General features: G+C 47.1%; 1 protein-coding gene across 7 annotated transcripts in view; it reads left to right on the plus strand.

Annotated features, from left to right (window-relative positions):
- BCAS3 (BCAS3 microtubule associated cell migration factor) overlaps window positions 1-19932 on the plus strand; it is a 2144796-nt gene that overhangs the window by 1090785 nt on the left and 1034079 nt on the right. For all 7 annotated transcript variants that reach the window (XM_063954016.1, XM_063954015.1, XM_063954017.1 and 4 more), the window contains one exon: window positions 18882-19006. In XM_063954016.1, the coding sequence (XP_063810086.1) occupies window positions 18882-19006 (125 nt within the window). The remainder of the gene's footprint in view (window positions 1-18881; window positions 19007-19932) is intronic.

Raw genomic sequence — 19932 nt, forward strand, 5'->3', positions numbered from 1 at the left:
TTTCTGATCGTTTGGCTTGCTGGAGGTCATTTTGCAGGGCTCTGGCAGTGCTGCTCCTGTTCCTCCTTGCACAAAGGTGGAGGTAGCGGTCCTGCTGCTGGGTTGTTGCCCTCCTACGGCCTCCTCCACGTCTCCTGATGTACTGGCCTGTCTCCTGGTAGCGCCTCCATGCTCTGGACATTACGCTGACAGACACAGCAAACCTTCTTGCCACAGCTCACATTGATGTGCCATCCTGGATGAGCTGCACTACCTGAGCCACTTGTGTGGGTTGTAGACTCCGTCTCATGCTACCACTAGAGTGAAAGCACTGCCAGCTTTCAAAAGTGACCAAAACATCAGCCAGAAAGCATAGGAGCGGAGAAGTGGTCTGTGGTCACCACCTGCAGAACAACTCCTTTATTGGGGGTGTCTTGCTAATTGCCTATAATTTCCACCTGTTGTCTATTCCATTTGCACAACAGCATGTGAAATTGATTGTCAATCAGTGTTGCTTCCTAAGTGGACAGTTTGATTTCACAGAAGTGTGATTGACTTGGAGTTACATTGTGTTGTTTAAGTGTTCCCTTTATTTTTTTGAGCAGTGTATATATATATATATATATATATATATATATATACGAGAAAAAAACAGAGGGCTTAGTCACTGGTATGACTTCATCAGGGAGAAGTCATATCAACCACGAAACCGGTCGGGCGTGCAAGAACATGAGGAATGAGGTGTCTGCTAACGCCGGGTCCGATGATTGCCGTACACAGCAGCTGATACAGCCATGTGGGACAGAGTTTCCAAGGCATCCGGAGGCTGGGGGAACCTTACCGCAGGCTGATCATTTTAATCTTTGATGTATGTGAGCATATTAAGAAGTAAAGTTGTTTTTTATCTCACTGAGTGCGTCCTCTGTTTTTTTCTCGTTTACATGTGCTGATTACTGCCCGTAGTTGGGGCAGTCTGGTGAAGCAGACACTGATACATTAGAAAACAACTGTGAAATGGACTAGGTAGAGATTGTGTTGCGCACCTGTGTGCTATTATGTGTGTATATATATGTATATGTCTATCTATCTATCTATATATATATATATATATATATATATATATATATAATCAGCAAAGAGAAATGTATATCACTGTGCGCATCCGTTAGTCCATAAAGCAGTGGTTCCCACCCTGGCGTGCCACAAAGCACTTGCAGGGGTGCCTCGGGTTGGTGGTCTAGAACCAAATCAATTTGTTTATGGTCAAAATGATAGACAAAACCAGTGCTAGTGGCTGCCAATCATAAAACATGTGGGCAATCAGAAATACAACTGTACACAACACATATCTGACCCTAGAAGTGACAGGTAGGCACAATTTACTTAATGTAATATTTTTTTTGCAAATTTATGAGTACAAAAAACTTTTATCCTAGAGGTGCTGTGATTCAAGAAAGCTCGGGTACCACTGCCATAAAGTAAAATTAGTGGAAGTAGGTCCTTCACAGAGTTTTTAGTTCACGTTCACCACTTTCTCTGCAAAGGAAAACAGAGCGTGCACCATCACATTTAATAGCAGCACACATAGAAACTTGCATCAATGTTAAAAGTAATCAGCATCAACTGTGCCTGCCTGAAGGGGATGGAGTATCCAATTGCCAGCACGGATTAGTGTAGCAGTGGACAATGCAGTCTTTCAAAGAGCCCACCTCCTGACCCCGTTCCCTGGCAGCTAGTCCCCACTTCCTCATAGGTGACTAGGTGATGTCACAGTGTTGCAACGTTACCAAGCCACACCCCAAATATGTTTTATCATAGAAACTTTATCATCTCCTATGACACAAATGTATGTATGTATATATATATATATATATATATATATATATATTTTACTGTGCAAAAGTTTTAGGCAGGTGATGAAAAAGTGGTGGAAAGTAATGATGCTTTTAAATATAGAAGCACTAATAGTTTATTTTAATCAAAATGCAAAGTGAAAGAACAGAAGAGAAATCTAAAACAAATCAATATTTGGTGTGACCACCCTTTGCCTTCAAAACATCGCAGGCAAAGATTCCTGACACAATGTGGTGTACACCCACGAATAAATCCAGAGAACCAGTGTGCGTATGCAGGCAGCAGAGTAAGACGCTTCTGATGCCCCACATACGATGAGGGACTCTGCCGTAGTCTATGGGCATGGGTAGCAGGCACTTATGCTCCCACTGCCCACGGTTTAGTCCAGTTTTCTCTGCACGATTTGCAGGTGTGTGCATATTTTAGCAGAGCAAAGGAATGCAATAGCGTGGTATTGTCAAGATCTATGCCATGTAGCCCTTTTCAGCAAAGCTTTGTGAGGACACACCTGTAGGTACACTTAAACACAGTTTTTGAGAGAACTCGGAGGGAGGTTGTTCCAACATCTTGGCAAACTACCACAGATCTTGTGTAGATGTAGGCTTGCTCAAATTCTTTTGTCTCTTTATGTAATCCCAGAAGTTCTCAATGATGTTGAGATCAGAGCTATGCGACCATATCATCACTTCAAGGACTCCTTGTTCTTCTTTACACTGAAGATATTTCTTAAAGACATTGGCTGTATATGTGGGGTTGTTGCCCTGCTGCAGAATACATCTGGAGCCAATCAGACACCTCCCTGATGGTACTGCATTATGATTAAGTACCCGCCTGTATTTCTCAGCATTAAAGCACAAACAAACATGCTTACTTCCCTTCGAAATTGGAAGATGTCCAGTAGTGCCATCAGCTAAAACTGTCAGAAACCATTGGGACCAAGGTAAACCCCTGTACTGTTTGGAGTGGAATGGCCAGAAGTGGTGTTCATAAAAGAATTACAGCCAAAAAGTCATACCTGCCATGTTGAAACTAGTGATGAGCGGGTTCGGTTTCTCGGAAACCGAACCCCCCCGAACTTCACGCTTTTTACACGGGTCCGAGGCAGACTCGGATCTTCCCGCCTTGCTCGGTTAACCCGAGCGCGCCCGAACGTCATCATCCCGCTGTCGGATTCTCGCGAGGCTCGGATTCTATCGCGAGACTCGGATTCTATATAAGGAGCCGCGCGTCGCCGCCATTTTCACACGTGCATTGAGATTGATAGGGAGAGGACGTGGCTGGCGTCCTCTCCGTTTAGAGTAGACTAGAGAGTAGTAGAGACACTTGATTTACTAATTTTGGGGAGCATATTAGGAGTACTACTTGCTGATAGTGTGACCAGTGACCACCAGTTTAATTAATCCGTTCTCTGCCTGAAAAAAAATGATACACAGTGTGACACAGTCACATACCATATCTGTGCTCAGCCTCAGTGTGCCCTCAGTGTGCTGCATCATCTATGTAATACTGTATATCTGAGTGCTCACTGCTCACACAGCTTAATTGTGGGGGAGACTGGGGAGCAGTTATAGCAGGAGTACATATTTTAACAGTGCACACTTTTGCTGCCAGAGTGCCACTGCCAGTGCCAGTGTGACTGACCAGTGACCACTGACCACCAGTATATTGTGATTGTCTGCCTGAAAAAGTTAAACACTCGTCGTGTGGTGTTTTTATTCTATAAACGCATTCTGCTGACAGTGTCCAGCAGGTCCGTCATTATATAATATATACCTGTCCGGCTGCAGTAGTGATATATATATATTTTTTATATCATTATCATCCAGTCTATATTAGCACTGCAGCAGACGCAGTACGGTAGTCCACGGCTGTAGCTACCTCTGTGTCGGCAGTCGCTCGTCCATCCATAATTGTATACCACCTACCCGTGGTGTTTTTTTTCTTTTTTTCTATCTTCTTGATACTAGTAGCTTACTTTAGGAGTCTGCAGTGCTGAGCTGACAGTGTCCAGCAGGTCCGTCATTATATAATATATACCTGTCCGGCTGCAGTAGTGATATATATATATATTTTTTATATCATTATCATCCAGTCTATATTAGCAGCAGACGCAGTACGGTAGTCCACGGCTGTAGCTACCTCTGTGTCGGCAGTCGCTCGTCCATCCATAATTGTATACCACCTACCCGTGGTGTTTTTTTTTTTTCTATCTTCTTGATACTGGTAGCTTACTTTACTAGTCTGCAGTGCTGAGCTGACAGTGTCCAGCAGGTCCGTCATTATATAATATATACCTGTCCGGCTGCAGTAGTGATATATATATATTTTATATCTCATTATCATCCAGTCTATATTAGCAGCAGACGCAGTACGGTAGTCCACGGCTGTAGCTACCTCTGTGTCGGCAGTCGCTCGTCCATCCATAATTGTATACCACCTACCTGTGCTTTTTTTTTTTTCTATCTTCTTGATACTAGTAGCTTACTTTAGGAGTCTGCAGTGCTGAGCTGACAGTGTCCAGCAGGTCCGTCATTATATAATATATACCTGTCCGGCTGCAGTAGTGATATATATATATATATTTTTTATATCATTATCATCCAGTCTATATTAGCAGCAGATGCAGTACGGTAGTCCACGGCTGTAGCTACCTCTGTGTCGGCAGTCGCTCGTCAATCCATAAGTATACTAGTATCCATCCATCTCCATTGTTTACCTGAGGTGCCTTTTAGTTGTGCCTATTAAAATATGGAGAACAAAAATGTTGAGGTTCCAAAAATAGGGAAAGATCAAGATCGACTTCCACCTCGTGCTGAAGCTGCTGCCACTAGTCATGGCCGAGACGATGAAATGCCAGCAACGTCGTCTGCCAAGGCCGATGCCCAATGTCATAGTACAGAGCATGTAAAATCCAAAACACCAAATATCAGTAAAAAAAGGACTCAAAAATCTAAAATAAAATTGTCGGAGGAGAAGCGTAAACTTGCCAATATGCCATTTACCACACGGAGTGGCAAGGAACGGCTGAGGCCCTGGCCTATGTTCATGGCTAGTGGTTCAGCTTCACATGAGGATGGAAGCACTCAGCCTCTCGCTAGAAAAATGAAAAGACTCAAGCTGGCAAAAGCACAGCAAAGAACTGTGCGTTCTTCGAAATCACAAATCCACAAGGAGAGTCCAATTGTGTCGTTTGCGATGCCTGACCTTCCCAACACTGGACGTGAAGAGCATGCGCGTTCCACCATTTGCACGCCCCCTGCAAGTGCTGGAAGGAGCACCCGCAGTCCAGTTCCTGATAGTCAGATTGAAGATGTCAGTGTTGAAGTACACCAGGATGAGGAGGATATGGGTGTTGCTGGCGCTGGGGAGGAAATTGACCAGGAGGATTCTGATGGTGAGGTGGTTTGTTTAAGTCAGGCACCCGGGGAGACACCTGTTGTCCGTGGGAGGAATAGGGCCATTGACATGCCTGGTGAAAATACCAAAAAAATCAGCTCTTCGGTGTGGAAGTATTTCAACAGAAATGCGGACAACATTTGTCAAGCCGTGTGTTGCCTTTGTCAAGCTGTAATAAGTAGGGGTAAGGACGTTAACCACCTCGGAACATCCTCCCTTATACGTCACCTGCAGCGCATTCATCATAAGTCAGTGACAAGTTCAAAAACGTTGGGCGACAGCGGAAGCAGTCCACTGACCAGTAAATCCCTTCCTCTTGTAACCAAGCTCACGCAAACCACCCCACCAACTCCCTCAGTGTCAATTTCCTCCTTCCCCAGGAATGCCAATAGTCCTGCAGGCCATGTCACTGGCAATTCTGACGAGTCCTCTCCTGCCTGGGATTCCTCCGATGCATCATTGCGTGTAACGCCTACTGCTGCTGGCGCTGCTGTTGTTGCTGCTGGGAGTCGATGGTCATCCCAGAGGGGAAGTCGTACTCGTAAGACCACTTTTACTACTTCCACCAAGCAATTGACTGTCCAACAGTCCTCTGCGAGGAAGATGAAATATCACAGCAGTCATCCTGCTGCAAAGCGGATAACTGAGGCCTTGGCATCCTGGGCGGTGAGAAACGTGGTTCCGGTATCCATCATTACTGCAGAGGCAACTAGAGACTTGTTGGAGGTACTGTGTCCCCGGTACCAAATACCATCTAGGTTCCATTTCTCTAGGCAGGCGATACCGAAAATGTACACAGACCTCAGAAAAAGACTCACCAGTGTCCTAAAAAATGCAGTTGTACCCAATGTCCACTTAACCACGGACATGTGGACAAGTGGAGCAGGGCAGGCTCAGGACTATATGACTGTGACAGCCCACTGGGTAGATGTATGGACTCCCGCCGCAAGAACAGCAGCGGCGGCACCAGTAGCAGCATCTCGCAAACGCCAACTCTTTCCTAGGCAGGCTACGCTTTGTATCACCGCTTTCCAGAATACGCACACAGCTAAAAACCTCTTACGGCAACTGAGGAAGATCATCGCAGAATGGCTTACCCCAATTGGACTCTCCTGTGGATTTGTGGCATCGGACAACGCCAGCAATATTGTGTGTGCATTAAATATGGGCAAATTCCAGCACGTCCCATGTTTTGCACATACCTTGAATTTGGTGATGCAGAATTATTTAAAAAACGAGAGGGGCGTGCAAGAGATGCTGTCGGTGGCCAGAAGAATTGCGGGACACTTTCGGCGTACAGGCACCACATACAGAAGACTGGAGCACCACCAAAAATGCCTGAACCTGCCCTGCCATCATCTGAAGCAAGAAGTGGTAACGAGGTGGAATTCAACCCTCTATATGCTTCAGAGGTTGGAGGAGCAGCAAAAGGCCATTCAAGCCTATACAACTGAGCACGATATAGGAGGTGGAATGCACCTGTCTCAAGCGCAGTGGAGAATGATTTCAACGTTGTGCAAGGTTCTGCAACCTTTTGAACTTGCCACACGTGAAGTCAGTTCAGACACTGCCAACCTGAGTCAGGTCATTCCCCTCATCAGGCTTTTGCAGAAGAAGCTGGAGACATTGAAGGAGGAGCTAACACAGAGCGATTCCGCTAGGCATGTGGGACTTGTGGATGGAGCCCTTAATTCGCTTAACAAGGATTCACGGGTGGTCAATCTGTTGAAATCAGAGCACTACATTTTGGCCACCGTGCTCGATCCTAGATTTAAAACCTACCTTGGATCTCTCTTTCCGGCAGACACAAGTCTGCTGGGGTTCAAAGAACTGCTGGTGACAAAATTGTCAAGTCAAGCGGAACGCGACCTGTCAACATCTCCTCCTTCACATTCTCCCGCAACTGGGGGTGCGAGGAAAAGGCTCAGAATTCCGAGCCCACCCGCTGGCGGTGATGCAGGGCAGTCTGGAGCGACTGCTGATGCTGACATCTGGTCCGGACTGAAGGACCTGACAACGATTACGGACATGTCGTCTACTGTCACTGCATATGATTCTCTCCCCATTGAAAGAATGGTGGAGGATTATATGAGTGACCGCATCCAAGTAGGCACGTCACACAGTCCGTACTTATACTGGCAGGAAAAAGAGGCAATTTGGAGGCCCTTGCACAAACTGGCTTTATTCTACCTAAGTTGCCCTCCCACAAGTGTGTACTCCGAAAGAGTGTTTAGTGCCGCCGCTCACCTTGTCAGCAATCGGCTTACGAGGTTACATCCAGAAAATGTGGAGAAGATGATGTTCATTAAAATGAATTATAATCAATTCCTCCGTGGAGACATTGACCAGCAGCAATTGCCTCCACAAAGTACACAGGGAGCTGAGATGGTGGATTCCAGTGGGGACGAATTGATAATCTGTGAGGAGGGGGATGTACACGGTGATATATCGGAGGATGATGATGAGGTGGACATCTTGCCTCTGTAGAGCCAGTTTGTGCAAGGAGAGATTAATTGCTTCTTTTTTGGTGGGGGTCCAAACCAACCCGTCCTTTCAGTCACAGTCGTGTGGCAGACCCTGTCACTGAAATGATGGGTTGGTTAAAGTGTGCATGTCCTGTTTATACAACATAAGGGTGGGTGGGAGGGCCCAAGGACAATTCCATCTTGCACCTCTTTTTTCTTTCATTTTTCTTTGCGTCATGTGCTGTTTGGGGGGTGTTTTTTGGAAGGGCCATCCTGCGTGACACTGCAGTGCCACTCCTAGATGGGCCAGGTGTTTGTGTCGGCCACTAGGGTCACTTAGCTTACTCACACAGCTACCTCATTGCGCCTCTTTTTTTCTTTGCGTCATGTGCTGTTTGGGGAGTGTTTTTTGGAAGGGCCATCCTGCGTGACACTGCAGTGCCACTCCTAGATGGGCCAGGTGTTTGTGTCGGCCACTAGGGTCGCTTAGCTTACTCACACAGCTACCTCATTGCGCCTCTATTTTTTCTTTGCGTCATGTGCTGTTTGGGGAGTGTTTTTTGGAAGGGCCATCCTGCGTGACACTGCAGTGCCACTCCTAGATGGGCCAGGTGTTTGTGTCGGCCACTAGGGTCGCTTAGCTTACTCACACAGCTACCTCATTGCGCCTCTTTTTTTATTTGCGTCATGTGCTGTTTGGGGAGTGTTTTTTGGAAGGGCCATCCTGCGTGACACTGCAGTGCCACTCCTAGATGGGCCAGGTGTTTGTGTCGGCCACTAGGGTCGCTTAGCTTACTCACACAGCTACCTCATTGCGCCTCTTTTTTTCTTTGCGTCATGTGCTGTTTGGGGAGTGTTTTTTGGAAGGGCCATCCTGCGTGACACTGCAGTGCCACTCCTAGATGGGCCAGGTGTTTGTGTCGGCCACTAGGGTCGCTTAGCTTACTCACACAGCTACCTCATTGCGCCTCTTTTTTTCTTTGCATCATGTGCTGTTTGGGGAGTGTTTTTTGGAAGGGCCATCCTGCGTGACACTGCAGTGCCACTCCTAGATGGGCCAGGTGTTTGTGTCGGCCACTAGGGTCGCTTAGCTTATTCACACAGCTACCTCATTGCGCCTCTTTTTTTTCTTTGCGTCATGTGCTGTTTGGGGAGTGTTTTTTGGAAGGGCCATCCTGCGTGACACTGCAGTGCCACTCCTAGATGGGCCAGGTGTTTGTGTGGGCCACTAGGGTCGCTTAGCTTACTCACACAGCTACCTCATTGCGCCTCTTTTTTTCTTTGCATCATGTGCTGTTTGGGGAGTGTTTTTTGGAAGGGCCATCCTGCGTGACACTGCAGTGCCACTCCTAGATGGGCCAGGTGTTTGTGTCGGCCACTAGGGTCGCTTAGCTTACTCACACAGCTACCTCATTGCGCCTCTTTTTTTCTTTGCATCATGTGCTGTTTGGGGATTGTTTTTTGGAAGGGCCATCCTGCGTGACACTGCAGTGCCACTCCTAGATGGGCCAGGTGTTTGTGTCGGCCACTTGGGTCGCTTAGCTTAGCCATCCAGCGACCTCGGTGCAAATTTTAGGACTAAAAATAATATTGTGAGGTGTGAGGTGTTCAGAATAGACTGAAAATGAGTGGAAATTATGGTTATTGAGGTTAATAATACTTTGGGAACAAAATGACCCCCAAATTCTATGATTTAAGCTGTTTTTTTAGGGTTTTTTGAAAAAAACACCCGAATCCAAAACACACCCGAATCCGACAAAAAAAATTCGGTGAGGTTTTGCCAAAACGCGTTCGAACCCAAAACACGGCCGCGGAACCGAACCCAAAACCAAAACCCGAAAAATTTCCGGTGCTCATCACTAGTTGAAACAAGACCAAGTTACTGAACTATGCATGAAAACATAGGAACTGAGGTGCAGAAAAAATGGCAGCAGGTGTTCTTTACTGATGAGTAAAAATTTGAGAAATTGGGCTGCAACAAAAGGCAGTTTGTTCGCCAAAGAGCTAGAGAGCAGTACAATAATGAGTGTCTGCAGGCAACAATGAATCATGGTGGAGGTTCCTTGCAAGTTCGGGGCTGCATTTTAGGAAATGGAGTTTCGGATTTGGTCAAGATTAATGGTGTCCTCAATGCTAAGAAATACAGGCAGGTACTTATCCGTCATTGTCAGTATCCGAAGCCTTACCTCCGGCGGGGGCTCCTGGGGGTTGCCGTCCCGGTTGTTGACGCGGCTGCGGCAGCGGGTCCTCCTGGATATGTGTGCGGCTTCCAAGGGCCGGGGGTCTGGATAGCCGGGCGTTGCGGCGGGGTCCTCTAGTGGTGTCACAGCCTCAGTGTGTCAGAGGCCGGAGCTGGGCTAATGCTGTGTGCTACAGCTGATATGTCTCCTGTGTTGGGGGCAGCCATGTTGGAGACCAGAGAATTGCCAATGAAGTTCCCACTCTATGTCCAGCCAATCCTGTGTGATTTCCCCTTACAAAAGGGGGCTGGCTCAGAGGGAGAGTGCAAGTGCTTCAAGTTACTTTCTTGTGAAAGGTTCTCCAGCTCTGTGCTCCCAGGTTGCTTCTGGTGCCCTGGTCCTGGTTGCTCTCACCTGTCGGTTTCCTAACGCTGCTGCAGTCCTGTTGTCTAAGCCCGTCACCACTCATGGAAGCACTTACGGGGCCCCAGGAGCTTCAGGTGCTAATGGTGGTTCCCGCGGATGTCTTCCCATCTCAAACCACAGTTTCCACTTCTTCAAAGTCAAAGTTTTTCATCCTTGTCTTTCTATCACAAACCACAAATTCCACTTCTTCAAAGTTCTTCAGCCTCGTCTTTCAATCACAAACCACAGTTTCCACTTCTTCAAAGTTAAAGTTCTTCAGCCTCGTCTTTAAGTCATAAACCACAGTCTTTCAGTTGTTCAAAACCAGTGTTCTTCAGCCTTGACTTCTAATAATAAACCACAGTCCTTCATTACCAAAGTGCTTCAGCTTTATTCTTCAAGTCATATAACCATAGACCGTTCTTAAATTCAGTTTCTTTCAATTCCTCAAGTGTTTGTGTATAGTCTGTTATTCATTAAAACTACAGTGATCTTCCTATGGAGTCCTCCTTTTTCCTTACGCCCTCCTGCCAACACTAACACTTATTTGGGCCTCCACCCCATGAGGAGGAACTACATTCAGCCACCTTGTTTACTCTCCTCACAGGCAGCTGTCCCTTCAGCCAAAACTCTGTTGTCGGAACCCCAACTTATGCCGAGCGTGACAATCATGCAGTACCATCATTCTGATTGGCTCCATATTTATTCTGTAGCAGGACAAAGACAGCCAGTTTTATTAAGAACTATAGTCAGCAAAAAGAAGAACAAAGAGTCCTGGAAGTGATGATGTGGCCCCCACAGAGCCCTGATCTCAACATTGAGTCTGTCTGGGATTGCATGAAGAGACAGAAGAATTTAAGCAATCCTACATCCACAGAAGATCTGTGGTTAGTTCTCCAAGATGTTTGGAACAACCTCCCCGCTGAATTCCTTTAAAACTGTGTGCAAGTGTACCTAGTAGAAATGATGCTGTTATGAAGGCAAAGGGAGGTCACACGAAATATTGATTTTATTTAGAGCTCTCTTCTGTTCATTTGCTTTGCATTTTGTTAATTGACAAAAGTAAACTATTAACTTCTGTTTTTTTTAAGCATTCTTACTTTGCAGCATTTTTTCCACACCTGTCTAAAACTTCTGCACAGTTCTGTATATATAGATAGAATAGATGTGTATCATAGTTATATTGATTTACATCATACTTATCTACATTGTAAGTCTTCTCTCCGGGAGAAGCCCGGAGAGGAGACGCAGCAGGTGTCTTCGGGGGGCGGGCCGGACTGTGACATCACTAAGCCCCGCCCCCGCATCGGGAAATGCCGCAATTCGCGGGTCCGCAGGAAGGGGGCGGGGCTAAAATGACGCGATTTGCGTCATTTTAACCCCTTCTCTACCCGACGGGAGGTTATCTCCTCGCATCACTAAGATGCGCGCAGGATGCGGGAGACCTGCCCACTCTTCCGGAGGTGCGGGGGGCTAGCCCAAAAAACGGGAGCCTCCGACAGCTTCCGGGAGAGTAGGTAAGTATGATTTACATTACCTACTGAGCTTCATAAGGCTATCATTTCTTTTTAATTCTTAGCAAAGAGTCTATGGAAACAGGCTATACATTTAGGTTGTAGTACTTAAATATTAACCAAAAATGCAATTACTGTTTCTCAAGCACATGCATGACTTTAAGTTTGTGGGGGCTGTCTTCCCTTGCTCTGCAGAGACATAGGACAGAAGACTGCCTAGCCAGGATATAATCCATTGCTAACAGAAACAGTATAAATCTGTGCATTCTCATGTATGAAAATAGAAGTAAATTACACAAAAGAAATTGCCTCACAAGAACCATGGCAGGCATTTGCATAAACACACCCTGACTGAACTCTGACTATGTCAGACTGTATCTTCACACCCTAGTTCCCCCTGTTCTGTCAATTTGTCCAAACTGCATATGACTCTGCATTGCCGCATATGCATGTGTTCACAATCATACGCAACATACTAGCATACGTTAAACTCTGCATTAGTGTGTTTAAACAGCAACATCTGAGTGTTCTAACCATATGTAATAAATATCAAATAATATTTCTGCTGCGGGGTACACTGGGCTCCACAAGTTTGGACACTGGGGCTGTAGAGTAGGATCTTGATCCGAGGCACCAACAGGCTCAAAGCTTTGACTGTTCCCAGAATGCACAGCGCCGCCTCCTCTTTAACCCCGCCTCCCAGCACAGGAGCTCAGTTTGTCAGTTGGTGCTAAAGTAAGCAGGCACCTAACAGAGGGGCTGCTCCAGGTAGCCCTATGAAAAGCTTCTTATGAGGTAAAAAGTGAAGACTTCAAGGGCAGCAGCAGGGGTAAATGTCTTGTGACATTCTCTGCTGCAGCTCCAGCTCTCCCCAGCGGCGCTGTACACTACCGAGCCCTGGTTGCCGGGTACCTACAGCGGAGGCTCCGGTTTACTTCACGTTAGGCACACACGGCTGGGGCTCTCCAGGATCGTGTGGCCGCGCTTCGGGAGGTTGTAAGTGGGTTGTAAGTGGGTCACGCTCGCGGGACCCGGTCTTTATCGCGATCCGGCACGGTCAGTAGGAGGCGGGCCGCGCGCGCTGGCGGTGGACACTGTGGATACAGGCGATCCCACTAGATCACCAGGACATGGGCGCAGGTCAGGTTTTCTCTTAAAACCGATTTTAATATCGCCCACAGTACCCGGTGGTTTTGCCAGCAAGGGGGATAAGGCTTAGACCTGAAGCCCCTCCCCCAGCCCCAAGGCGCCATTTCCAGCAAGTGTTCCCGCCCTGGAGCTGCATCTCTCTTCTTCACTCCCTGTCAGTCTTTCCTCACTCCCTGTCAGTGTCTGCGGCGCCATTACTCCTCAGCTCACTGTTCCTGGGACTGCTTGGGCAAATCCTCCTATGTAAAGCCGCCTGGTTGTCAGTGCTGTGACTTTACATGACACTTAAGTATTCTACCTGCCTTTTTAGTCAGTGTTAGTTAAGAAAGAGTGCATTTAGTCAGGGGTTTATAGTACAATTACCCTGTGATATACATCCAGTTTCTTACTGTGTAGTGTTATATATCTATTGACTATATAGCTGTGTAAGCTAGTCCAGTGCAGTATTATTGTCTGTAATAACCTCTGCATTGTACAAACTGTGACTATCTGTGTGTGCATTGATAGCTGAGTGGTGTCCATCTCGTGTCTTTCACTCAACTTGCTATCCCTATATTCTATAACCTGAGGGGGCTTGGTGCGTCAGGTGTTATTTAATATAGGATTTTCACAAAGATATACTGTATTACGTTTTTTTCTCTGTGATTTAGTCACCATATCTCTCCTTTATCTCTGCTGGTGCTGACTACACTGCGCAGGGGTTTGGGTTTAGGGATATAGTGCTGCTAATAATTGTACTGTGTTACCTCATACTGCAAGTTATATCATGTCCGCTTCTGAGGGTAACGGTTCTGGGGCGGAACACACTGCTGATGTTGCTGAAGCCACAGGCACATATGGGGAGAATATAGCAGCTGTGGGCTCTGGTTCTGGGGGCTCCTTGCCTCCCAGTGGGACTGTGGCAACGGAGGCACATACTGACCCTCCGTGGGCCACTTTTTCCACGCTTCTGCATACGCTAGTTCATAAACTAACACCCCCTATGGGACCCCCAATGCTGGTACAACCGTATGTGGTCCCTGCAGCTAACCCGCCGTGGGCGGACGATTTATCTGCTCAATTAAAGAAGTTGAACCAGTCCCTGACTACTAAAAAGTCTGACCAACACTCGCCTAAGTCCAAGAGGTCCTGTAAGCGAGCGCTCGTCTCCTCACAATCCACTGCTGTCACTGACACCTCGTCTGATGAAGACAGCACATACACTGACCCCACAGGTTCTGACCCAGATACGGCTGATGGGGAGGGTAGTTCACATGTGGATGTTCCTTATCTTTTGGAGGCTATTAAGTTAATTCTGCAGATTACGGATGATCCCGAGCCATCCGTTCCTCCTAAGAAACCAGATAGGTTCAAGCGTCAGAAGGTGATTAAACAAGTTTTACCTTACTCTGACCACCTAGTGGATATACGTCAGGAACCCTGGCAAAGCCCGGGTACGAAGTTTGTGCCTCAAAAGAAGATGCTAGCTCGCTATCCCCTCGCGCCATAGCCGTCTAAGAATTGGGAAACGCCTCATCCAGTAGACTCACATGTGGCTAGGATGGTGGTTTCCTCAGCTCTACCTGTCACTACCATCACATCTCTAAAAGAGCCTACGGATAAACGTTTCGAGGGTTGTCTAAAAGCGATTTACACCCTCACGGGTGCTGCACAGAGGCCCACTATTGCAGCTACATGGGCGGCAGAGGCTATTGAAGCATGGGCCTTGGAGTTAGAGGCTGAAATCTCCTCTGACCATGCTAGACAATGCTTGTCATATATTGTCACAGCTTCTCGCTATATTTAAGAGGCAGCTTCTGATGCCGGTATCCTAGCAGCCAAGGCCTTTACTACGTCAGTCCTGGCTCGCATGATATTGTGGCTGAGTTCCTGGTCTGTGGATCTGGACTTTAGAAAAACCCTGGAGGTACTCCCTTTCAAGGGGGATATTCTGTTTGAGGAGGACTTAAATAAGATAGTGGCTGACTTGGCTACTGCCAAAACTGCCTGTCTGCCTAATACAGCTCCTTCTGTGTCGAAGGCCAAAGGCATGTCCTTTCGCCCCTTTCATCCTTCAGGTAAAGCAAAAGGTCAGGCGTACTATAAGCAGGCCCGCACTTCCAAACCTGGTAAGCCGAAGCCCAAAAGAGCCTGGGCTGCCCGTCAGCCAGCAGCCAAGACCGATAAGCCTGCCGCATGACGGGGCAGGCCTCCCCCTGGGGGATCCCAGGGTGGGGGGCCGGCTTCTAGGGTATACCCAGGAATGGTTGAAGACCACTTCAGATGCCTGGGTACGGGAAGTCGTCACTCGAGGTTACACCATAGCCTTCAAAAACCGACCCCCTCATCGATTTTGCCAGACAGACGTCCCGTCGGACCAGACAAAGGCAAACACTCTGCATTCGATGGTACAGACCCTCCTGGATACAGGAGTCGTAGTACAGGTGCCTCTTGCTCAGAGGGGCCGGGGGTACTATTCTCCGCTGTTTCTAGTCCCGAAACCGAATGGGTCCTCCCGGCCCATTCTCAACCTCAAGGCACTGAACAAATTTGTGAAGGTTTCCAAGTTCCGTATTGAAACCCTTCGCTCTATAGTTCTGGCCTTGAAACCTGGGGACTACATGGTCTCCCTGGACATACAGGATGCTTACCTGCATATTCCTATAGCAGTGTCACATCAACAATACCTGAGGTTCGCTATTGGCAACCTCCATTACCAGTTTTGGACGTTACCTTTTGGTTTAACAATGGCTCCGCGAGTCTTCACCAAAGTTATGGCGGTGATGACGGTGGTACTCCGCCGTCAAGGGGTCAGGATACTGCCGTATCTGGACGACTTGTTAATCCTGGCAAATTCCCCAGATCTTCTCCTGCGTCATCTGGATATGACGGTCCGGTTTCTACAAGCCCACGGGTGGCTCATCAACTGCAAATAATCCTCCCTGGTCCCTGCTCAGAGCATGGTGCATCTGGGAGCGCTGTTGGACACTCACAACCAGAGGTTGTTCTTGTCTCAGGAAACTTCAGGACAGGATTCGTTGCTTCCTTTCTCATCCGTAAGTGTCAATACATTCGGCAATGCAGGTGCTGGGCCTCATGGTGTCAGCATTCGACATGGTGGAGTATGCTCAATTCCATTCTCGCCCCCTCCAGAAGTTGATTCTAGCCAAGTGGGGCGGCCTGCCTCACCGGATCAGGTCTCACATGATCTCTCTTTGACTCAGGAGGTCCGTCTGCCGCTGCTCTGGTGGCTCCTGGACCGACAATTGTGCAGAGGCCGTCCCTTCTGGATATCCAACTGGGTCCTGTTGACGACAGATGCCAGTCTAAGAGGTTGGGGCACGGTGCTGGAGCAGCACTCCTTGCAGGGTCGGTGGACCAAGGAGGAATCTCTCCTCTCGATCAACATTCTGGAATTGCGGGCAGTCTTCAATGCGTTGAACCTAGCCCAGCATTTGATTCAGAACCGTCCTGTTCAAGTACAGTCGGACAACGCCACCACAGTGGCTTACATAAATCATCAAGGCGGCACTCAAAGCCGTTTGGCAATGAAGGAAGCCTCACAGATTCTACGTTGGGCAGAACGCCATCTACCGGCAATATCGGCAATATTCATTCCGGGAGTCCTGAATTGGGAAGCGGACTTTCTCAGTCGTCCGGACGTGCATGCCGGCGAGTGGGGCCTCCATCCAGAAGTGTTTCAACTCCTCGTGGAAAGGTGGGGTCTTCCAGATGTGGATCTGATGGCGTCTCGACACAATCACAAGGTTCCGGTCTTCAGAGCAAGGGCAAGGGATCCTCAAGCAGCATTCGTGGATGCGCTGGCAGTGCCGTGGAGGTTTCGGCTGCCGTACGTGTTCCCTCCGGTGTCACTCCTGCCCAGGGTAATTCGGAAGTTCAAGCAAGAAAAAGGAAATCTGCTTCTCATAGCTCCGGCGTGGCCCAGACGGCACTGGTTCTCAGACCTGCAAGGCCTATCGTCAGAGCGTCCACTTCTACTTCCACAACGCCCAGACCTCCTCGTTCAGGGCCCCTGTGTCTACCAGGACCTAGCCCGGCTGTCTTTGACGGCGTGGCTCTTGAAGCTTCCGTCTTAAGAGCTAAGGGTTTTTCTGAAGAGGTCATTAAAACTATGTTGCGGGCCCGGAAACCGGCCTCTGCTCGGATTTACCATCGGGTCTGGCATTCCTACTTTGTTTGGTGCGCATCTAACCATTATGACGCTTCCAAGTTTAGTACAGCCAAACTTTTGGCTTTTCTACAGCAGGGCCTAGATTTAGGCCTGCATCTGGCCTCCCTCAAGATTCATATTTCTGCCTTGTCGGTGTGGTTTCAGAGAAAAATTGCGACTTTACCTGATGATCATACTTTCACTCAGGGTGTGTTGCGTATCCAACCTCCCTATGTCCCGCCTGTGGCTCCTTGGGACTTGTCGTTGGTTTTGGAGGCATTGCAGGAGCCTCCATTTGAACCTCTTGGTTCAAGCTGACCTTAAGTGGCTTTTCCTTAAGGTGGTGTTCTTGCTGGCTATTGCCTCTGCTAGAAGAGTGTCGGATTTGGGTGCCTTGTCTTGTAGTTCCCCATATCTGATTTTTCACCATGACCGGGCGGTTCTTAGGACTCGTCCCGGATATTTACCTAAGGTGGTTTCTTCGATCTACCTTAATCAGGAGATTGTGGTTCCAGCTTTTGTCTCTCCTGATTTGTCTCCCAAAGAGCGGTCTTTGGATGTGGTACGGGCTCTCCGTATCTATGTAAAGAGAACTGCTTCTATTCGAATTTCTGATTCTCTCTTTGTTTTGTTTGGATTTCACAAACGTGGCTGGCCTGCTCACAAGCAGACCATGGCCAAGTGGATTAGAATGGTGATTGCGCATGCTTATGTGAAGGCTGGTCTGTCAGCTCCTGTTCACATTACGGCCCATTCTACTCGGTCTGTTGGACCTTCTTGGGCGGCCCAACGTGGTGCGACCCTTGACCAATTGTGCAAGGCGGCTACGTGGTCCTCCTGGAACACGTTCATAAGGTTCTATGCCTTGGATACTGCCGCTTCCCAGGATGCTTCCTTTGGACGCCGGGTTCTTGTGCCCGCTACAGTGCATCCCCTCCCATAAGGAACTGCTTTAGGACATACCCATTGTCCAGACTTGTGGAGCCCAGTGTACCCCGCAGCAGAAAACAAGTTTTATGGTAAGAACTTACCCTTGTTAAAACTCTTTCTGCGAGGTACACTGGGCTCCACAAGGCGCCCACCCTGACGCACTTAGCTTCTTTGGGTTGATATGGCATAAGCCGCTGACACTTCTCTTGTCGAGTGTGGTGTATGTGGCTACTAACCGTTGTCGTCTCTTTTCCTGCAACTGTATTGGGCTGGTTAACTAAACTGAGCTCCTGTGCTGGGAGGCGGGGTTATAGAGGAGGCGGCGCTGTGCATTCTGGGAACAGTCAAAGCTTTGAGCCTGTTGGTGCCTCGGATCAAGATCCTACTCTACACCCCCATTGTCCAGACTTGTGGAGCCCAGTGTACCTCGCAGAAAGAGTTTGAACAAGGGTAAGTTCTTACCATAAAACTCGTTTTTGTATGCGTTTGACATCTGTGCTCTCTCACATTACCTGTGTTTAGCATTAGAGATTATGGTTATCACGTTTATGTACTAATAATTAGCTTTTTGCTTCATACTGTATGCACTCAATCCTAAAATTGCAGATACATGCTGCATTTATTGGCTTACGCTTGTGTTCTCTTCGTTTGTTATGTGATCAGTTTAATGCTGCGTCTTTGCCCGCAAGCAAATATTAGAATGTTTATAATCAGCACATTTCTTTCTCAAAGTTCATTTAATCTTATGTTTATATGTGTAACATTTGATTTATTTTTGTACATGTGTGTTCAGTTTCACGGTAAGGAAAAATGGAGTTTCCATAATCAAGTTTTTCCTTTTTCATATTTTTCACTAAAGCAAAACCAAGCCAGCTCCACAGATTTCCCCAAGTAAGTCCACGGGAGGAGAGTTTTGTGTTGCTGCTGTTTTTGGCTCTTCAAGATCCTGGTTTGCCAGCAACCAAGGCATTAAAAGGGACAAAGGTCAGTTACAATTTCAGATTTGTCTTTCATTAGTAACATTTTGAGTACTCATGGTCAAAAAACTAAATATTTATTATTAATATTTACTTGTATAATGACAATGATGCTTTATAATTGGACAAAAACAATCCAACCATTGTTATTATCAAAGATTTAAAGAGATAAGAGGTCTGTGGTCTCTTAATTGTATAATCTGTAGGCAAATAGGTCCAGACAGATTGAAGTGGGAAAAAAGTGTTCTGTGTTATGCGATCCAATCACAGTCCAGTGTTGGTTGGGGTTTTCAGCTAATTGTATAGGGAGAGGATAAATGTAAGTTTAAATTTTAATATGATCTGTGTAGCAGAGTTGTAATTGAGTAGATGAGAGGAGGGTGGAGAAGGTGGTTTAGAAAATTGGAGGTTTGATTTCAGTGGACTTGAAGAATTGGAGTTTAGGGTAGTTTTGATGCATGATGGATGAAATTTCACAGAGTAGCTAATAAGAGTTGCATATAGTGGGCAGAACAGAAGAACGAGTTAGGAATAATTAATATTTTATAGTTAAATATTTCCCTATAAAACACTTTTGCCAGACTGGAGTCGTATAGAAAGGTTTATTTACCAACATTGCTTACTTAAGATGCTGCAATATGAAAATGGCATTCAGTTAATATTTTTTCCCTCTTTTTAAATCTGTCTAATGATGGTTACACGCGAGATGTGAGTCATTAGACTGGGCACCAGATCACGGCTCGGGTATTAGACTGGGCACCGTATCTGGGTTTGCATTTTAGATTTGACTGAATTGACTTCCTGTTTCCTGCACAGAATGGGACATCCCTCCAGTCCCGCACCCAGCTGTTCTATGATCTGACAGTGGATTAAATATATAAGGAATAATTGTTGTCTCTATGACAGAGATATTGTCAGAGTTACATTTAGACG

The sequence above is a fragment of the Pseudophryne corroboree genome, chromosome 2 (assembly GCF_028390025.1).
Source record: "Pseudophryne corroboree isolate aPseCor3 chromosome 2, aPseCor3.hap2, whole genome shotgun sequence".
In the NCBI taxonomy this organism is placed as follows: Eukaryota; Metazoa; Chordata; class Amphibia; order Anura; family Myobatrachidae; genus Pseudophryne; species Pseudophryne corroboree.